General features: G+C 41.2%; 2 protein-coding genes across 18 annotated transcripts in view; one reads left to right on the plus strand and one right to left on the minus strand.

The window, feature by feature from the left end:
* The window catches only part of LOC131138881 (pyruvate kinase PKM-like), a 52,464-nt gene extending 33,101 nt beyond the window's left edge, over positions 1–19,363 (plus strand). Inside the window, exons 2-12 of one of the 6 annotated variants that reach the window (XM_058088215.1) lie at positions 1,193–1,441; positions 5,172–5,346; positions 5,440–5,531; positions 8,909–9,040; positions 9,147–9,333; positions 9,406–9,676; positions 9,779–9,929; positions 10,026–10,178; positions 11,256–11,422; positions 17,101–17,282; positions 18,708–19,361. In XM_058088215.1, coding sequence (XP_057944198.1) covers positions 1,424–1,441; positions 5,172–5,346; positions 5,440–5,531; positions 8,909–9,040; positions 9,147–9,333; positions 9,406–9,676; positions 9,779–9,929; positions 10,026–10,178; positions 11,256–11,422; positions 17,101–17,282; positions 18,708–18,814 — 1,635 coding nt within the window. In that variant the 5' untranslated portion in view covers positions 1,193–1,423 and the 3' untranslated portion in view covers positions 18,815–19,361. Of the gene's footprint in view, positions 1–1,011; positions 2,904–5,171; positions 5,347–5,439; positions 5,532–8,908; positions 9,041–9,146; positions 9,334–9,405; positions 9,677–9,778; positions 9,930–10,025; positions 10,179–11,255; positions 11,423–17,100; positions 17,283–18,707 lie in introns of those variants that run through there. The other 5 variants (XM_058088217.1, XM_058088216.1, XM_058088213.1 and 2 more) reach the window with 5 other exon arrangements.
* The window catches only part of LOC131138880 (protein mono-ADP-ribosyltransferase PARP6-like), a 46,507-nt gene extending 26,042 nt beyond the window's left edge, over positions 1–20,465 (minus strand). For 3 of the 12 annotated variants that reach the window (XR_009132149.1, XR_009132148.1, XM_058088209.1), the window contains exons 1-5: positions 20,005–20,272; positions 19,308–19,398; positions 17,910–17,991; positions 1,181–1,436; positions 1,058–1,100 (exon numbers count right to left, since the gene is read on the minus strand). Coding sequence is in view for 7 of the 12 variants with exons in the window: in XM_058088209.1 (XP_057944192.1) it covers positions 1,058–1,060 (3 nt within the window). In the remaining 5 variants the exon portion in view is untranslated. Of the gene's footprint in view, positions 1–1,057; positions 1,101–1,180; positions 1,437–17,909; positions 17,992–19,307; positions 19,399–19,553; positions 19,631–20,004 lie in introns of all 12 variants that reach the window. The other 9 variants (XR_009132150.1, XR_009132151.1, XM_058088206.1 and 6 more) reach the window with 8 other exon arrangements.
* Between the last annotated feature and the right edge of the window lie 669 nt (positions 20,466–21,134).

Below are 21,134 nucleotides of genomic sequence, written 5' to 3' on the forward strand. Positions count from 1 at the left end.
ATCATGGCTTGAGACGACATTTTCATGGTTTGGCGGTTTTATCAATTTCATTATTTGATGCGATCTGTTGTTTACAAAGTGCTCCTGAAAAAAGGGACACGAGCACATAATGATAATAATAATAACAAATAATAATATAAAATAATAATAAATAATAAAAAAATTATTCTTATTATTATAAATTTATAACGCACTTTACATCAAATAAAGGATCTCAAAGTGCACATATAGCAGATTGCATAACACTTTTACAGATACAATCATTTCGTTATTTGATGCGGTCTGTTGTTTACAAAGTGCTCCTGAAAAAAGGGACACAAGCACATAATAATAATAATAATAGTAATAATAATATAAAATAATAACAAATAATATAAAATAATACTAAATTTATTCTTATTATTATAAATTTATAATGCACTTTTCATAATAATAATAATAATAATAAAATAATAATAATAATATCAAATCATAATAAATAATATCAAATAATAATAAATTTATTCTTATTATTATAAATTTATAACGCACTTTACATCAAATAAATGATCTCAAAGTGCACATATAGCAGATTGCATGACACTTACAGATTTAATAATTTCGTTATTTGATGTGGTCTGTTGTTTACAAAGTGCTCCTGAAAAAAGGGACACAAGCATATAATAATAATAATACAAATAATAATAATAATAACAAATAATAATAATAAAAAAAATTATAAATTTATTATTATAAATTTATAACGCACTTTACATCAAATAAATGATCTCAAAGTGCCCATAAAGCAGATTGCATGACACTTTTACAGATACAATAATTCCAGCTGGACTGTTACATATAAAATATTGAGTCTGCCCCCCCGTCAATTTTGTTAAATCAATGCAGTTTGCCCACCCCTGCCATAGACTCTTATGGAATGGTTGCATTCTTTTATACTGTCTGTGAGCGTGGAGTATTATTGTTGATATTTGCAGATCCTGTTTGATATATCTGTTGTATTGGCTCTCGTAGTATCAACTTGGAAGAAAGACTCCAAAAAATGTATATATGGACTCACCATGAGCAACACTTTTCCTCACTGTGCTATTAGATGGTAATCCCTGTAATGAACATACATATTCCACATAGGATTATTATGTTCCAATACAATGAATGGGGTGTTTACGGTGTGTGTACTTACCTCCTTTTACAGATAAATGTTGCCCATCCAAATCCGTCACTTAAGAAAACTGAAATATCCGCAAGGAGTCCAGGAATACGGCGTGCTACTTCACGGCCCGGTTGGTCCTGTGTGTTGCTGTCATCGATGTCCTGCGATCCGGACAGGAGGAAGTCCACATGTTCAGTCGGGGACTCACGGATGGCCTCATGTGATCCTCCAGGCCCAGAGTGGTGTTAACTTTTCTGAGCCACTCACGGCAGGATGCAGACTCCCCCTGAGGTGACAACAAATTGATTCAAAACACTCATTTTTTTTTTCGGTGTGTGTGTGTCTACTTTGACCTTAATCAGCAGTTAACCCTGCTGGTCCACAGTCTGGTCAGATGACACACTTCTCGGCCTTCGTGCATCAGGGCTGTCTCATTAAGTGCTTTTCTCAGCCTAATCCACTTAAACTAGTAAGAGCGAGTGTTTGGTCTGGGACTTCTTTTTTTCAAGATGGCCATATGTTCCTTTAAAACAGGGGTCTCAAACTCAATTTACTTGGGGGCCACTGGAGCTAGGGTCTGGGCAAGGCTGGGCCGCATCAGGTTTTACAAAAAAAACAAAAAATAATCTTAATTTTTATTTTTCTGCACAAAATAAGATGAAAATAAATAAACAAATCAAGAATAACGAAAATCAATCAATCAGTAATAATTAAATATAATAAAAATAATAAACTTAAGAAACCACATATAGTTGGTGGGTAGACAAATGATTTTTTTCAGATGAAAATGAACAAAGCATTATTAGAGCCCTGTAGACATGACAAAACACGACTATAGTCACATTTATACTCTTTTTATTTACAACATATTGCGCAACTGCAGGGTCTTGAGACACATGCTAACTCGCAAACTAGAGAGCTAGCGACCTAAACGGTAGCCTTCAAGTTATTTCCTTTCAACTTAAATAGCCAAAAACTTACCACTTCCACACGGATAGGGAGGATAACTATTAACAGTTATTTAACCTTTAACATGAACATTAATTAAACGTAATAATTTTTTCTGGGTACATGATACCATACAGCATCCATATCAAACTTGCGCGGGCCGCACTAACATTAAACTTTCATATCAAAGCAGGGGCCTCATACTAGTGTCCCGCAGGCCGCCTGTTTGAGACCTCTGCTTTAAAAGTTAATTGATCAGTTCTGACACTCCTTGCATCAAAACCATTTAAACTAATTATGGTGGCTGCTTGCATATTTGCTCATATTTTGTATAAAACGACACATTTTTTTCTTGCATGTGCATCTTTTTTCCGATTTTTTTTAGATTTTAGATTTATTTCATTAATTGAGAATCAGAAAGATAATTAGGGTTTTTGCAGTAAAATGATCTATTCTAGATGCAACAGTAATTATTTAGCATGGTTTGTGTGTTCACTTCCCCTGGGAGGCCACAAGAGGCCGCTATTGTCACAGGTTATCACAAGCGGGTGCCGTGTCCAACTCCAAGTTTGTCAGGCATGTTTTCTTTTGAAAAAACTCACCTGTACGAGCTTTTTTTTTTTTTGTAAGTATTTCTATTTGTACAAGTCAGCGCAAGTCGAGACAACCTCGAGCTAGCGACTAGCTCCTATGAACGCGGACTATATTCTCGTCGTGAAGTAGTTCCGGTTAACCGAGCGCACAAAAGGAGCCGCTGCAGGCAGTGAAGTGGTGCATTCAGGACCCTGCAAAGTTCAACCGAAAGGTGAGTGCACATTCACATTCGTGTGTGTGTGTCTGCACCACTATGTTTTTTATTGTTGTTTTTTTTTCTGAGGAGGTATTTTGATATAGAAAAGTGTATATATTATATATATATTATTATATAGATGTGTATATGTCTTATTTCCCCTTAATTGCATGCATTCTGGGATAATAATAGTGAACTTCTCCATGTAGTATTAGGAAGGTCTGTGGGTTACATTCACCTGCATGTATTACCATTTAAATGGCATACTGTATTATACTATATGATCACTATAGCGTTTGAATCCATGATGACTTTTGTACATGCAGTGACCTTTCTGTGAGGGATTATGTCATTTCAAATGTTCTATTAAAAGAAGTATGTTTCCCCTCCCCAGAAATACTCTCAGGTGGTTATTTTAAGTCGGTGCTAAGGGCGAGAATGTTGTACCGGACCACCGAGTCTTTCCACTGAGTGAAATCAGTCTGGAAAACCTTGTGTTTCTTGTTTTTTTCCCACACGAGAACCCACTATCCTCGGGTATCTGTGCTTCACCTTTAGCTTCGGCCACAAGTGACTTGCTCCTCGTGTCCTTCAGCCCCACATGGACTCCGGGTGGAATGCGGAGCGTGCAGTCAGCCGGGCACACGCTGCCCTTGTTGCTTTTTTGCACCGGCTGTTTGTTCAGCTGGCACCAAGACCTCTATTCTGATCTAGAGTACTTTCATTACAGCGTTCATACAAGCTTCTCAAGTGTTGCTCTCTCACCACTTTCTCCATTGATATGCTTCTTCATAAAAATGTCTATTTTTGACCCACGGCTAACTTTTTTCCACCGGCAAACCCTCCTGCTAGCTTGATATTGATCGACTCCTCTGTTTTCGGATTAACATTTGCAGTAAAAGTAGCTGTTCCAATGATTAGATTAGATTCCTCCTCTTCTCTTTTCAATTGCCACTGTTTACTCGCAACACCATTCAGGCTTAAATTGAACAAGGATTGTTCAAATGGAACAATCCTTACGTGGGACTCTTACTCCATTCTAAAGATATACAAATGGATAAAAAGAGACAGCTCATTACTGTATGTAATGGGAAATGATGCGCCTTCTGACTCCAAAAAGCACAGCAACGCACCAGTTCGATTCCACCCTCGGCCATCTCTGTGTGGAGTTTGCATGCGTGGGTTTTCTCCGGGTACTCCGGTTTCCTCCCACATTCCAAAAACATGCTAGGTTAATTAGCCACTCCAAATTGTCCATAGGTATGAATGTGAGTGTGAATGGTTGTTTGTCTATATGTGCCCTGGGATTGGCTGGCCACCAGTCCAGCGTGGACCCCGCCTCTCGTCCCAAGACAGCCGGGATAGGCTCCAGCACCCCTCATAACCCTCATAAGAATAAGCGGTAGAAAATGAATGATATTATTTTGTGTTATTTTGAACTAAAAAAGATATTATTGAACAATTTGGAAAAAGTTTGACTGTAAATCAGGCATCAATTTAAATTTAGCTTTGTGTCCAACAGTACAAATGTTGTACTTTTGAACTTATAGTACTATTAGACTAAATAGTTCAGGTAACAAGGCTCAACGGTTTTGCCATGCTCAGCTGTTTTTTTGAAAATGTTAAATAAATAAGTTCATAAATAACTAAGTCATTAAAAACATATTTATAAAAAAATAACCACCTCAGCTTCACAAAATGTAGGAAAGAGCTGAAAGTGCTTGTATATGCTGTCACCATGCTAGCAATGCTAACATGCAAACATTAGCATGCTAACATCTAGAATAATAGTAGCTAAATGTATGTATCTATATGCGTGTGTCTACTTATGAAAATGGTTCAAAATGGAAAAAGGAAGGAGCACACCTGAGCTAGGATACGAAAAGCAGGAAAACGGAAGCAGGGCCAGACAGGAAGTGAATACCAAAATAAGAGCATCCAAAGAGAAACTAAATTATAAGGGAACATAAACACACCGACAAGCAGGAACCAACAAACGCATGTCACTGTAAAAATAAAGTAACCCTTCCCGATTGTGGGATGCTTCCGAGTTACTATGGTAACCAAATGTTTTGATTGACACTTCCAGAGAGTCCTTTCTATTGCAGTTTGCCGTGGGGTAGAACCACAGGATACAGCTTGTCCTGTGTACCTAATTGTATGTCCAATGGCCGTCCGCAAGGCTTAGGGTCAGGCCTGAGTGTCAAATGTGTCCAGTTTGACCTTGACCTTCACTATTGACAAGAACTCATCAATGTCTTTTTGTCTGACCCCCGCCTGAAGGCATCGTCCCAAAGGCCCTTTTGTCCAGTCATGTCCAAGTCCAAGGATGCCTCCATCATCCACACCCAGCAGCTGCACGCTGCCATGGCGGACACCTTCATCGAGCACATGTGCCTGCTGGACATCGACTCTGAACCTGCTGTGTCCCGAAACACCGGCATCATCTGCACTATCGGTCAGGCGCACAAAAAAAGTCCAATATTCCCATAATATATCCATCTAATTGAATATCTTAGCTTAGCATCTCATGCTAAATGTTTTCCTGCAGGACCTGCCTCGCGATCTGTGGACATGGCCAAAGAAATGATCAAGGCCGGGATGAACATTGCAAGAATGAACTTCTCACACGGAACACATGAGGTGAGTGAAGGAAGATACATATATTGGAGATATAAAATACCTATTGGGTACCAAACGCGTACAACTAGTCGTACAACTACTACTAGTCGCTGGAATCGTCCCTTGGGATTTGACAATTGACAATTAGCGTTATTGCAGGAATATATTAGAACTCAGAGAATAATTTTACATTATTATTATTATCATGTAAAATATGACGGGAAAAAAGAAAAACAATATTGTAAGATTACTTGGATAAAGTTGTAATATCATTTTTTTAAATATTAGAAATAACATTTCTGTGGGAAAAATATTTCATGAGATAATTGGCGTAGTACTATGAAAATCAAGTGGTGATATGAGGATGAGGTCATTAATATTATTATTAATATTATTAATTAATATTACTAATTGATTCAAATTATGGATTTATTGTTGTTATGATTTATATTATTGATATATATGATTAGGTTGTAATATGACAAGAACAATGAATAGATAAAAACAGAAGATTCTGGAATGAAGTTTTAGTGTCATAAAGGTTCTAATGTGAAAATGAAGTGGTAAAATTCAGATGTCAGATTTCAGGAACAGAGTCTGAATTTGATGACAAACTGTCATTCATGTTTTAGAAATATATGAAACGTTGCATTCGTGCATTTATCTTTGGCGTTTGCATTCTGATGGATTGTCACATAGAAAAATGTCTCTTTACCTAAGAGAACTGGTAAATAACAACAACACTTTATGGGCATGCCTGCAATGCAGAGCATTTATGAATATCTGTCCCTCCATTATTTCTTCACGGACACCGGTTGCCCCTGTCTGGGCTCCCCTACGGACGTCAATAAAGAAACGGAGGAGTAATACTTTCAGCATTTACATAATTCCAAACAATACAGAACATATTTAAGCGATGTTGGTAAATCAGGTCAGTAAGACTTTTGAAGTTTATAAATGTACTGTATGGATGAACTTTGCAGTGTCATTACCAGTCAGTAGTAATAGCGCCCTGCTGTGTGGGCGCGAGTGCGAGTCTATCCCTGACGCCAGTCACCATAGTCATGTGACCCGCCCACGGCTGTAATGTGACCTAACTGTGTTCGGAAGTTGAGCTGACCTGTCACCTTTTAAAAAAAAAACGTCATGACATTTGGCTTTCCGGTCACTCCAACGGATCAGTGAACTACCAACCTTTGGGTTAACACCCATGAAACTTGACTCTCAAGTACGTATGACCCAACACTTGGAATATTGGATAATATCGGGTGTACCTAATGATGTGGCTTGTTACTACAACTTGGATTAGTCTTGAAATTGAGTGCTGTGGGGCCACTTGTCAGGACTACAAATAGAGCCAAGAGTTGGAGTTCCATACTCTTCTACAACCTTCCCAATCCCGCAGTGTTCCGTTTTCCTCAAGTCCTTACAGGAATAAAGCCACCAAGCGCATACAAATATATCAAGAACATATCAAGAAGAGAATAGTTTAAACAAGAAATACTATAATATATAATATAATACTATAAGACCCCAAGCAGCTGTTTTGTGTCATGTGCTAAAATTGGCATTGCAGTTGTCATTTAGGATTCACTGCTCTTCTATGCTCCGTCCGATACGTTGAACCATCTGCTCTTTAGAAGCGCTAGTCAAGGATTCTCCATAGCGGTGCTTCTCAAAGGTTTGACAGCGGCGTACCCCGTCAGACATTTGACCTGAAGCCAAGCACCCCCGACTCCTGCACACGTACATTTTCAGTTTTATGGTATTTTACCTCACTCGGGTGGCGTTTGTATGCTGGAGCCTATCCCAGCTGATTTCAGGCAGCCAATCCCAAGGCACATATAGACAAACAACCATTCACACTCACATTCATACCTATGGACAATTTGGAGTGGCTAATTAACCTAGCATGTTTTTTGGAATGTGGGAGGAAACCGGAGTACCCGGAGAAAACCTGCAATGCACGAGGAGAACATGCAAACTCCACACAGAGATGCCCAAGACTCAAGTCTTTCCGAACTCCTGACTGTGTCGCCAACATGCTAACCACTCTGCCCCTTAATTAACATGAACATAATTAACTAGTTAATTTGAGATGAATTAAAAACACAGCAACCGATATGTAGCGTTATCTTTGGAGTGTGTCGTTAGTCGCTAGCCGGTGGTAAAGTGGTTCTTCATCGTAACAATGTAAATAAAATGGGCACCACACGCTGAAGGCCACATGGCCTCCAGTCCATTCGTTTTCAATTCCCGTCCAGCCAAGCGACGCGTGAAATTTGTGCATGTGAAAGTTTATGCGCATGCTGGCTTGCAACGGGATCCCAGAAAGTTGAAAAATGTTCAGCTTTTCTAGATGAGGACCAATCAGAGGGAGTTTCATTGATCAAGCAATGAGTGGACAGGATGCTAATCAGTACGCTACATTTGCCATGTCAGATTTCCCACATCTGTTTATATCATCTAGAGAGGAACTTGTTGGTGCAGAGTAAACATAGCGGCTAAGTTCACATTCGGGTCCCCCTGTGGGCTCGCTGTGGACTGTCAAGGGGGGCGTGAGAGGCAGGGAGTACTTTCAATATTAGTGTAGACCTGCCAATATGTACAAATATATCATAGTCAAGATCCCGTACTAGCAAGAATATGGAACTCCATCAACACTGGCTGCGTCTCCTCCAATTCCCTCCGCATCTGACAGCCAATCAAAACCGTGGGCAACGTGAGAGCTCTCGAAAACAAGATGGAAGAGCTAACGGCGCTAACGCGGCTGCAGGGGGGCGGCCTGATTAAGATTCAAGATTTCTATATTTCAAAAAGAGAATGGACTATTTTATTTCAGCAGCTATGATTCATTCCCGTGTTAAACGATGTCACAGAGGGGCGGACTTGCGGACTTCCTTATATGGTTGATTTTGGGCGTGTGACCAATCACAACGGAGTGGGCGTGCCTGGAGGTGGGCCATGGGTGGAGTAAATTAACACAGACAGGCAGGAAGCACAAATCCAAGGAAATACAGCTGGAATAGGCACCCAATCTGTTTTCTGTGTGGGTTATTGTGTGTAGCTGCTCTATAGGAGTCCACAATTCAAATGCTACAAATGAGCATAATAGGTCCGCTTTAAGAGTTTTAACATTTGAATGAAACTTTGACTTTGTCTAAACTCACTTTGTGGAAAAAATATTGTGATTTATATCGTACATCGATATTCAGCCTAAATATATCTCATATGAGTTTTGGTCCACATCGCCCAACCTGAGCCACCGTCAGTTGAATACCGTAGTCCCCGCTGGAAAGCCATACGTTCTTGATTATTGTCAAATTGTCCAACTTTAGAGGCTGTGCTTTACCTCCAAAGGTATTTGGCTAAGTCAAGTGTTCTACCTTGTGTACCAGTACCACGCAGAGACCATCAAGAACGTCCGTGAAGCAGCAGAGAGCTTTGGAGCAGGCTCGGTTGGCTACCGGCCGGTGGCCATCGCTTTGGACACCAAGGGACCAGAAATCAGGACCGGACTCATCCAGGGTGTAAGTTGTTACCATGTGATCACCAACAGCCTCAATGACGACGCCAGCTGGGCTAGCTAGGAGAGTGAAGGTCACGCACGCTCTTGTTCTTGTTCTTGTTGTGCAGAGCGGAACCGCTGAGGTGGAGCTGAAGAAAGGTGACACCATCAAGCTGACTCTTGATGACAGCTACAAGGAGAAGTGCGATGAGAAGACTCTGTGGCTGGACTACAAAAATATCACCAAGGTCGTTGAGAAAGAAAGTCACATCTACATTGACGATGGTCTGATTTCCCTTAAGGTCAAAGAAATCGGTAAGAAGGAAGACCAGTTTGAGCATCTGGTCTACAACCAGTCAGTATCACTTAAATCTGCCCGATCCAAAGGTAGCGACTTCTTGGGGTGCGAGATTCAAAATGGCGGAATGTTGGGCAGCAAGAAAGGCGTCAACTTGCCCGGCGCTGCCGTTGACCTGCCCGCCTTGTCCGAGAAGGACCTTCAGGACCTGCAGTTTGGCGTGGAACAGGGCGTGGACATGGTGTTCGCGTCCTTCATCCGTAAGGCTGCCGACGTTCACGCGGTCAGGAAGGCACTGGGCGAGAAGGGCAAGGACATCAAGATCATCAGCAAGCTGGAGAACCACGAGGGGGTGCGCAGGTGCGTATTGTAGCGGTTCACGTAGCTGGTCTCTGGTCACGATGGGACCTCCACAAGGCACAATACCATCGAATTATGTCTTACTGATTTTCTTTGTCATAGATTTGATGAGATCCTGGAGGCTAGCGATGGCATCATGGTCGCCCGTGGAGATCTGGGTATTGAAATCCCAACAGAGAAGGTCTTCATCGCTCAGAAGATGATGACTGGCAGGTGCAACAGGATGGGCAAGCCTATCGTCTGTGCTACACAGGTGCGTTGGGAAGTGGTGCCATCGTTGTCTTTTGTTTGTGCGAGCTCTTCATGATACAATCTGTCTTCTTCTTCTTCTTCTTCTTCTTGTCCTCAGATGCTGGAGAGCATGACCAAGAAGCCTCGCCCTACCCGTGCAGAGGCCAGCGATGTCGCCAATGCCGTGCTGGACGGCAATGACTGTATCATGCTGAGTGGGGAGACGGCCAAGGGTGACTACCCTCTGGAGGCGGTGCGCACACAGCATCAAGTGAGTGCATGCTCAGTCCACGTGTGAAAGCTCATCATGGTCATCGGGGTTACAAATATGTCAAATATGTCAAAATATGCCAAAAATGACTCATTTGAGTTACATAAGAATATTTAAAGGGGACCTATTATGCTCATTAAATGACCCTTTGTATTGAGATGTGGACTCCTATAGAGCAGCTACACGCAATAACCTGCACACAAAGCTTTTCTTCCAGAATCTGCACCTATTCCAGCTGTATTTCCTTGGATTTGAAATGATCTGCTTTCATTTATTCCACCCAGGGCCTGCCTCCGGGCACGCCCACTCCGCTGTGATTGGTCACACTCTCAAAGTGCTCCCTAACTAAGAAGGAATAGGAGTTAGGATATAGTTAGAGCATAGGAGTTATTATAAATGACTAAAGTCTTTGGAGAGCTAACTGAAAAGTGTGCAAAGTTTATATATAAGGAGGTCCGACCCTCTGTGACATCACAAAGGGGAAGCTTTACCACGCCTTGTGAAACTGAGCGTTTTGAGCCATCCTATATTTATTTCAGGCTTCACTTCGCCTCATTTTCTGAAACTTTGGCATCATTTAACATGAGAATACAACAACGGATAAAATGATTGTTTATGGAACAAATGTGTGGACAATGGAAACAATTTTTGTTTTATCTGTTTCTCATCTCTGGTCCGCGAATATAAGACAAGCTGTCTTTTTCAGACTGCTTTCAGGGGACAAAATCTTTGGGTTAATATGGTAACGTAAGTTAGTTGTTTAAGTTCAAGGTGAACACATTGACTGCCATCAGTGTCGCTGCCTGACTAACGGGTAGTTTAGAACTGTGTGTGTTATAACACGTGTTATAACCCGTGTCATGGAGTTGCACTGTGTTTCCTGTGTGTGTTCATGTTGCTCAGTTTGCATGTGTGTGAGGAGCTGCAGTGCACAGCAACAGCCCGTGGACATCGTTAGCTTCATGTGGTGCTTCCAGGTATGAAGACGTCTTAGACCTGAAGTTTTTTTTTGTCTTTTAAAAGTAGAAATTCACGCAACAATGTTGAGTAATGTTTAAAAACCATATTTTTGTTCAGATTGCCCGTGAAGCCGAGGCCGCCATGTTCCACAGGCAGATGTTTGAGGAGCTGCGCCGCGTCTCGCATCTGACCCGCGACCCCACGGAGTCCGTCGCCATTGGTGCAGTGGAGGCGTCCTTCAAATGCTGTGCCAGCGCCCTGATTGTGCTCACCAGGAGTGGCAGGTTAGAATCCCTCCGCTTCTTCTGTACTCCATGTGGCCAATCCCTCCTGGCTCCAGTGAAGTGAGCCACTTCTGACCTTTTGGGATGTGAACCCTGACATTTTGCACGATAATTTTAACTCCCTCTTCATTGCCCGCATGATGGGGTTCATCCTCAAAAAAAAAAAAAAAAAACGTGATTCATCCAGCTGGGATTTCATGAGAAAGGCAAGTAAATTAGTATAATAATCACCGCTGCATGTCATGATCATGAACGTATTCTTTTGAGCAGAAGAGTTAGGGGATGCTGACAAAATTAAAAAAAATCACAATTGTATTTTTTCAGTGTCCATTTGCATCCGGATATGATATAAGAAAAAAAAAAAAGGTTATGATTAAGAGCTCCGGAGTACTTTTGGTTACGTTTTCCGAGTGCAGGCTATTTGCAGCCCATGTAAGGAAGTCGGGTTGTAAGTAGAACGCTGTGTTTAAAAAAAAAAAACGTTTTCAGAGCCATCCCAAACTTCATCACATTATCGTTTTGGCATTGTCTAACAGACAATGAGAATACAACATTGTAACAACATTTATAGGTCGGAAAAGCATAATAGGTCCCCTTTAATGAATAAATGAATGGATCTAACAAGTGTCTGAAACCAATTTAAATATATTTTTAACCTAATGAATTATTATTATTATTATTATTATTATGTTTTTTGTTTGTTCTTTTCGGTTAACCTTTTCATGAGCAACCTGTATTACCATTAAAAAAGAAGCTGAAAAAGCCACGAAACTCATGGTACGTCAATACCGCTACACCTGGAGAACAGATCTAGATCTGGTACCGTCTAAAGGTCGTACTGTTATTTTAGTGGCGTACTTTCATTTTGATGCATCATGCCAGAACTGGACAGGAAATTCATTTCATAAAAGCTACAATAAGTGAAAGTATTAAAACAGGAGGACGCAGGGATAGAAGAGTAAAATACGTTGGTTTCCTGATGAAAATGGAAGGATTGTCAGTAATTGTCCTCCTGCACTACTGCATCGTGGCAGTGTTGCAGCAATACTGCCTAAAATCACAGCAAACAAAATGTTTGCATTTTTTATATTTTTAATATGTCATTTTAAAGTGCTCTCTAACTACTATTTGGCCAAAAATCCCAGGAACTCATGATGGCTTTCCAAGTAGGTGTTGAGTGCATATTCCAGCGGTCATGATGTGATCCCTGCAGCTTTATTGGATATTTTAGTTCATTGTCCTTCTTTTGTTGTTGTTTTTTGGCTTGCAACTTTTGGGTTTTGATTCAGTCTCACTGCTGTCAGCAAGTTGTTTCCAGATGCAGCGTGCTGTGGAAAGCTCCAAAAGCCTAGCGTCCGTCCACTTCCTGGCCAGCAAGAAATGCTGACGGACAAATAGCACCTCGTTTTCAGGAGGGTTTCCACCGAGGCATCGTACCTCTCTGTGCGGTCTGTGTGTGATGGGGGGGGGGGCGTACAACGGGATTGAAGGCTGTCACATTAAGAGAGGTGTGTAATTTGCTCTGGGTGCGAGTGTGCAGTGTGTTGTGGGAGCTGAAGCATCAAATCATAAAGAACTCAGGGCTTCGTGATGCTGTGAAGGCCTCGTGAAATGAGGTCAGTGGAGGTTTCAGATCAGGTGGACAGTTGGATACAGAACCAGCTAAAATAGTTCAAACATAACAAGGTGGACACCTCTGCTCCACCGCATGGAAAGCGAAGGCATTGATGTAAAGGTGATGCAACCAACACAATGGCGCCGGTTCTCAAACCCAGCAGACAGGAGGTTCACTGCTATGCAGTGAAGCAACAAATATGTAATACAAAAGCATCAAACATTAAAACAATGGGATATGGCAATAGGCCTAATCAGCAAGTGCAAGAGTCAGATGGAATTAGTTGCAAGTTTTGTTTAAAGACAGAGAGAGATGTGAAGGCTGAAGGTTTTAGAGAGTTTTGTCGGGTGTTCCAGTCATTAGCAGCAGCAAACCGGAAAGCGCTGCGTCCAAAGACGATACGAACTTTGGGGATGGAGAGTTTGATGTGATTACTGGATCTTAGATTGTAAGCAGAGTGAGAAAGATGGAAGAGGGAGGAGAGATAGAAGGGTGTGATGCCAAGTATGGTTTTGTCGATGCGCTGGAGCCAGTGACGGAGCCGTCTGGTATGGAGTGATGTCCAGTCTACCAACTTATATCATTCACAGTGGTGAGTGGTGAAAGGGGCGCTAGTAGCAAAACGGATGGCGGAGTGGTGAAGAATATCCAGCTTCTTCCTATGGACTGAGTGGACTGAGACGCCATCCTATAGATCAGGGGTGCTCATTAAGTCGATCGCGATCTACCGGTCGATCGCGGAGGTGGTACTGGTCGATCGCTGGTCGATCGCGGCGTGACATTAAAAAATATCATCCCAGCATCAATGCCGTCACTTGATTGATATACAGGGCAGCCATTCAGATGACAACTGAATGTTGCCCTTCGGGCGACCAATCAAATCAAACAACGTCTCTAAGTGCAGCAGAACTTACGATGTCAGCCTATCATCCATCCCCGTTACTTGATTGACATACAGGACAACCAGTCAGATGACAACTGAATTTTGACCTTTAGGTCACCGCTCATGCGTAAACAACGATGCAAAGTGCTAAGCTAGTCGGCGAATTGCGAGATTTTAAAGCCCTCGCTAAAGTTTATGGTCACTAAAATGAGTGAAGGAGCTGGACCAAGTAAAAAGGCAAAAACTGGACCAAGTAAAAAGGCAAAAAACATATCACTTCCATACGGATATGGAATATTATACGGATATTATGATACGGATATTATCCATGACTGATAAACATTTGGAAGTGTGCTTGAGGCTGGCTATCAGCAGCTACTGTCCGGACTATGCATCCCTGGCTGGTTCAATTCAGTGCAAGTCATCAAAGTAAACTCAGGTAATTACAAAAAATGTTAATAGTTAATTATGTGTGTTTTGCAATATTGGCTCATTTGGTTATGTAAGGTACATCAACATACATTGTACGTACAAATAATCCTCAATACATTTGAAAATAAATAGATGTTTTGCATTTTTGTAGTGGGTAGATCATTTTGACTCGGTCATTTTAAAAGTAGCTCGCATGCTGAAAAAGTGTGAGCACCCCTGCTTATAGATGGTGTCACCATCATCAACAATAGGCAAGATGGACATTTTGACAAGTGTATGTTTTGCAGAACGGGTGAAAGAGGACTTATTGCGATAGAGGAAGCTCAAGCGAGCTTTGACTTTTGACTGTAGGTGCTTGATATGGGTGGTGAAGGAAAGGGACGTGTCCAACCAGAGGCCAAGATATTTGCAACAGGTCACAAACTCCAGTTCAGACCCGTCGACACAGAAACTTTGGGGAGTAGGGGTGAGAACAGGTTTCCGGTCAAACATGATGCATTTGGTTTTCTTAGTGTTAAGGAGAAGGTGAAGGCTGTGGAAGTGCTGCTCTACTGAGGTGAGACTGAACTGAAGTGAGGATGTTGCAGAGCGTAATGAAGGCCCCTCTGCATATAAGATGGTGTCATCAGCATATAGATGGATCTTAGAATTACCAGCAGATAAGGCTACATCATTTATGGAGATGGAAAACAGCGTTGGGCCTAAAATGGAGCCTTGCGGCACCCCTAGTTGGGAGATATGCCTTCTGATGCCTACCGTTTGGTATCAGTGTGGCGGCCGGCGATCATGCCCCCAAATATGGCAGAGAATATATTATATTTTTATTCATGGATAGACGAGGGAATCCATGACCACCACTGATGACAGATTTTGTCAACAGAAAAGTTTGAAGCATTTTGGTCAAATTCCATCAATTGTAAATGTCAAATGCGTAGGGATTCACTGCCCATTAGTGTTAGTGTAGCGGAATGGACCTTAGCATGTATCACAACATTTTTGGTATGCATCACAATATAATCAAATTCAGTGGCGGATGAAAGTGGCTGTAGTGACTACGTTCTTCCAGAAGAGAGAGGAACATAGGGTGACCTATAAGAGCGGAGGTAGGAGTCCACAGGTAGACTACATCTTGTGTAGACGCTGTCATCTGAAGGAGATGAGTGACTGCAAAGTAGTGCTAGGTGAAAGTGTAGCCAGATAGCATAGGATGGTGGGGGTGTAGAAGGACCCTCATGGTGAGGAAGATGAAGAGGACCAAATGGTGGATGGAAGCTGAAACAAGAAGAGTGTTGTAGGATTTTGAGGCAGGAGTTGATACAGGCTCTGGGTGGTCAGGAGGTGCTTCCAGATGAATGGACAACTACAGCAAATGTGATCAGGGATCAGGTAGGAGAGTACTTGGTGTGTCATCTGGAAAGAAAGCAGACTAAGAGACTTGGTGGTGGAATGAGGAGGTGCAGGAGTGTATACAGCAAAAAAGGTTAGCTAAGAAGAAGTGGGACATGGAGAGGACTGAGGAGAGTAGACGGGAGTACAGAGAGATGAATGCTAGGTGAAAGTAGAGGAGACAAAGACCAAACAAGAGGTCTATGATGACTTGTACGCTAGGTTGAACATTAAGGATGGAGAGATGGATCTCTACAGGTTGGCAAGGTAGAGAGACGGAGATGGGAAGGACGTACAGTAGGTTAGGTTAGGTAGGTTCGGTCCTGTCATTTTGTGTAACTTATTATAAAGTGTTACCCATGAATTCATGGTAATGGTTTTATTTCGTTTGAACATGCATCAGATTACAATTAATCAGTTCCCAGTTCCACATGTCCAAAAGGAGTAGGAAGAAGCAAAGCTTATTAAATCCTACCCCTCCATCTGGTACTTTTACAATCACTAACTGTTACATTTGTTCACTTCCTGCTTTCCATAATACAGTTGAAGTTTTTTTTTGTTTTTTTTTTTTAAATAATGCACCTCGTACGGAAGTACTCTGTGATATGAGCATCCAATGCCTAGCTAATTGCTTATTTTTTAGCCTTATGCATTATTTTAGCTGTTTGAAGATGAACTATATCAGCAAGTTGAAGTATTTGTCATTTTACAAATAAGGAGTTAGTATGTTCTCTGTAGGCGGCATTATGAATTATCCTTACTGGCCTTTTTTGCAGTACATTTAGCCAGTGAAGATTGCTTTTATAGTTATTATCCCATATTTCCACACAATAAGTAAGATATGGTAGAACCAGAGAGCAATAAAGAGTGTGGAGTGATTTCTGATTGAGAACAAATTTTGCTTTGTTCAATACTGAAATATTTCTGTCCACCTTATGTTGTATATTTGTAATATGAGGTTTCCAGCTCATATTTTCATCTATTATGATCCTCAGAAATGTATTTTCGTTCACCCTTTCAATGTCCACACCGTCTATTTGTATTTGCTGGTGCGTGTCCTTTCTGCTGTTAGCAAACAGTATGATTTTAGTTTTACTTAGGTTCAAGGACAATCTATTATCATTTGAAGGACAATCGATTAGCATAAATTAGATTAAAAATGATGTGAGAAATTAATGAAATTAATGAAATAACTTAAATTCAAAATGTGTTACATGTATTGATGCAATATATCAAATGGGCCAATTTTGGCCAGTATTTGATAAACGGGTGCAGCCTGGCTAACTTTTGTAACGGAATATCAGCATCTGTATATGTTGCTAGAAAGTTCTCGACAAACTACGTTTCTACGTGCACTTGCAGGTCTGCTCACATGCTGTCGAGGTACAGGCCCCGTGCCCCCATCCTTGCCGTCACCCGCTGTGGTCAGACAGCCCGCCAGGCTCACCTCTACCGTGGTATCTACCCCGTGCTCTACACCAAGCCTGCTAATGATGTCTGGGCTGAGGATGTGGACCTGCGTGTCAACTTTGCCTTGGACGTTGGTGAGTAGAAGATCTTTAGAACTTCTCTCATGTGATCAGTGATGACAAATATCATGCAAAAATACATATGATGGAATAATGTGGTGTGTAGGGAAACTCAGGGTTACTTTACTGTCTCCAAATTAAAGTAAACCTTTCTAAATATGTATAATATAATATATCATTTAAATATATTTTTCTAGACCTGCATATTGAAACCAAACTGTTCTATATTATACATATATTCTATGATACCGTTCTATATTATATATATTTTATAGAGGTCCTTCACCGTTTAGCAACAATTTTCATTGTGTGTAATCTTCTCCTCTGCCTTCAGCCGTGCTACTGCTACACCGTGGCACAGTTACACGGAAGGCACCATCAATGTTTGAAAATATTGTTTCTACTGGTATACCGATCCCATCCCAGTCACACACGCCATTTATATAGAACCATAAAATGTTTTCATTTGTAGACATGTAAGCGTATCCCATTATGTGTAGTACTTAATGTCTTTTTTATCTGTTTTTATATCTTTAGAACACACAGAAAAAGCATATACACATGTGAGCGGAGCGGTTCAGTGATTAAGGCACCTACACCTGCTCAGCAGTAGTAAAGTAAAGTAGTATCAGTAGTACTAACCTGCCTGTTTTGCTCTCACCAACCAATCAGAGGACGGAACAATGCAGATGTCACGGTGAGCCGGCTTGCTGGCCCCTCTGATCTGTTATTTAAAAAGACGGCCCCATTACTATGAGGGTATCGGTAGTTTAGATTTACTTTGCGACACACAGAAGCTAAACTCGGATTGGACAAAAAAAAAGTCCAACATGCTGCACACACACTGAATACGGCCAAGAATACCACTGGAATAAATTCATACACTTTCATGGAACACAGACCACAACACAGACTGATTGTGTTTAGGCCAGCAGAGAAGGCTTTGTTGGCCCTGACTACACACCACTACTCTTGCACATAGCAAACCTTAAATCTTTAATGTTTTTTTTCCACTTTTCTGGCCTATAAATGTAGTTAGAATGTTGTATTCTCGCATTAAACGACGCCAAAGTTTCAGCTAATGAGTTTTACGCATTTGGAAGTGAGCCCTGAAAGACGTTTGACATAGCTCAAAACGCTCGGTTTGGACTAGGTGTGGTAAAACCGTTCCTTTGTGACATCACAGAGGGGGGACTTCCTTATATGGTTCATAGTAAGGAAGCACTTTGGGTGTCTGACCAATCACAGCGGAGTGGGCATGCCCGAAGGCAATTAAAACAGACCGATTTGGCCGGAAGCACAAATCCACGGAAATATACAGATGGAATAGGTGCAGATTCTGGAAAATCTAAACAGTTATATTTGTCCAAGTATTTCACAAAATGTCCTACAAAGGGTTCACGTGGAAGTTAGTCAAAGGTTCTGCATGTTCCCCTGCAGGTAAACACCAGAACTTCTTCAAGACCGGTGATGTCGCCATCGTTGTAACCGGTTGGCGCCCAGGTACTGGGTACACCAACACCATGAGAGTGGTTCTGGTGCCTTGAGCTCCTAAGAGGACATTAGCAACCTGGCCTTCTTCCAGTCTTTTTTCTTTCCATTAGCAAAATGTCACTCATCCACAAAGACTTTTCATGGTTTTTGCCCCCACAAAATTACCCAATTGTACATTGTTTTATTTGACTTGCTTCAGACTCACAAAGAAAGCAAACGTACATTGTCAATGGACAATGTAGGACATAATTACAAACAATATATCATTTATATATTCAAGCCAAGTTAGGCCCCCTTTAATGACCACAATGAACTGCTGAAACCTCCAATAGTTGTGTTGTCATGCCATGGCTTCAATGAATTAAAAGGAACTCTTGAAATGTCTGTTTCTCCTCTTTGCATTTATTTACAACTCAACGGTCCTGTTTGTGTGTATTTTTGTAACCTAACACTTCTGCCGGCGAACCGCTTCACAAAAACAGTGTGATGACTTTTACACTATATTCTATTTTTTGTACATGGCTGTCGTTTACTATGAATACTCACATCTTTGTGATGAAAAGCTCCACTCTCAGCTTCATCCGTTTGCATTCTCCTTGGCTGACTGCGATGCCGTCAGTGTCGACGTTTGTTGTGACTGTGAAAAGGTTATGTTATGTTATCTTATTCATGATGTGTTGTGTAAAACTATGACAAGAACAACATCACAATAAAAGCACAGGGAGATTTCCCTGGAATGAACCATCACAGCAACCACTATTTTAATTAACTGTTTCAGGTATTGGCTGGTACCTTTAGACGGCATATATGCTCTCTCTGAAAACCAGAGATATGAATGAAACACAGCCAACTTCACGCCTGTCCTTCATCTTGCTTAGCAGAAAGAGAGAAGTGTTTATTAACCATTTGCACATTAAATCCTCTCTTTCATCATGTCCAATACATTAATGAATCCATGTTTAGCTTTAGTTCAGAATAAATACAGAATTCCCCATCACAGTTGTACATTCAGCACATTCACTGAGCTACATTTTGACACAAACCAAATCAATAAACAATGCCGACATTGTATTATGTTAGCTTGCATTACAGCATAGCCTCTTCTTCCATTCACGTATGGTTCTTGCATTATAATCTTCTTTCCCTTAAATCGCTTACTTTTCAAAACAGTGTATGAGCTGACGTGCGTGTGCTTTCTTTCTTTTTAACCAAGTCATTCATAAACATTAAACATTTTACTTACTTCTACAACACGAATAATTCCAACTCTCTTTCAAACATGCTTAATTGGCACAAGATGGCGTCGGCGCGTGCAAACGTTACGCGGCCTCCCTTTTCCACACATGTACTTCCTCATATATTAATAACAGCACCATTTGTACATTAAAACGTTTTATAACTTATTTACATAACGCATTTTCGTACCAAAACCAGAGCTATGAATGAGACGCAGCCCACTTCCGGCTGTCCTTCATGTTGCTTCGCAGAAAGAGGAAGTTCGTCAAGCAGACTAACTCACGTAAAGTGTCAGAAGCCAGGCGAGCCGTCTCACTGCCCCCTGCTGGCGAGTGCCCGTTATTACACCCCATTATGTACAAACATGGTGAAAACAATGTGGTTCCATTTTTGAAGTGGCGTCAACAAATATTTATGAAATTTATGAAAACAATTTTGATCACACTTCCGTGTCAGTGTAACCGTCTGAGGTCCCACCTCCCAAAAAAAGCATTTTAGAAGTGACAACTATGCCAGAAAAGCACATACATGTGTATCCACTCATCTGCGTGGCTGTGGATGCTTTTTCATAGTACAGAATGCCCCCCCCCCCCCAGTAAACCATCCAATCACTGTTAGTATGCAAATGAGCCAACATGCAGCACAGCCTTTGTGGAAACAGAGAAAGGGACGCTCAGACAACTAATAATTAACAACAACTAAAAACAAAAATGTGGCTGCAAAGTGATCAAGTGGTTAGCGCACAGGCCACACAGCTAGGAGACCTGAGTTCGATTCCACACTGGGCATCTCTGTGTGGAGTTTGCATGTTCTCTGTGTGCAGGTTGTCTCTTGTACTCCACCCTCACCTAAAAACAAAGTGTCATGTTTGTATTTCTTTTTTTCACGCGTACACCGAAGCATAATTGATGGAAAATATTAGCATCTTTCAAACCACTGTGCCATGATCATCAAGGAAGCCATTGGAACCTTGTTTCTTGATTGTGATTGGTTCATTAGGAGCCAATGGTGAACCAGAAGTGTTGACGTCATCTAAATTGTGCTTTTTTTATTGATTCACAGAAGCAAATTATTGGTATATAAATTATGTAAATAATTGGTTATCATAGGTGCCTATCAAATCCCTTATTATATATC

This window comes from Doryrhamphus excisus, chromosome 11, assembly GCF_030265055.1.
Source record: "Doryrhamphus excisus isolate RoL2022-K1 chromosome 11, RoL_Dexc_1.0, whole genome shotgun sequence".
In the NCBI taxonomy this organism is placed as follows: Eukaryota; Metazoa; Chordata; class Actinopteri; order Syngnathiformes; family Syngnathidae; genus Doryrhamphus; species Doryrhamphus excisus.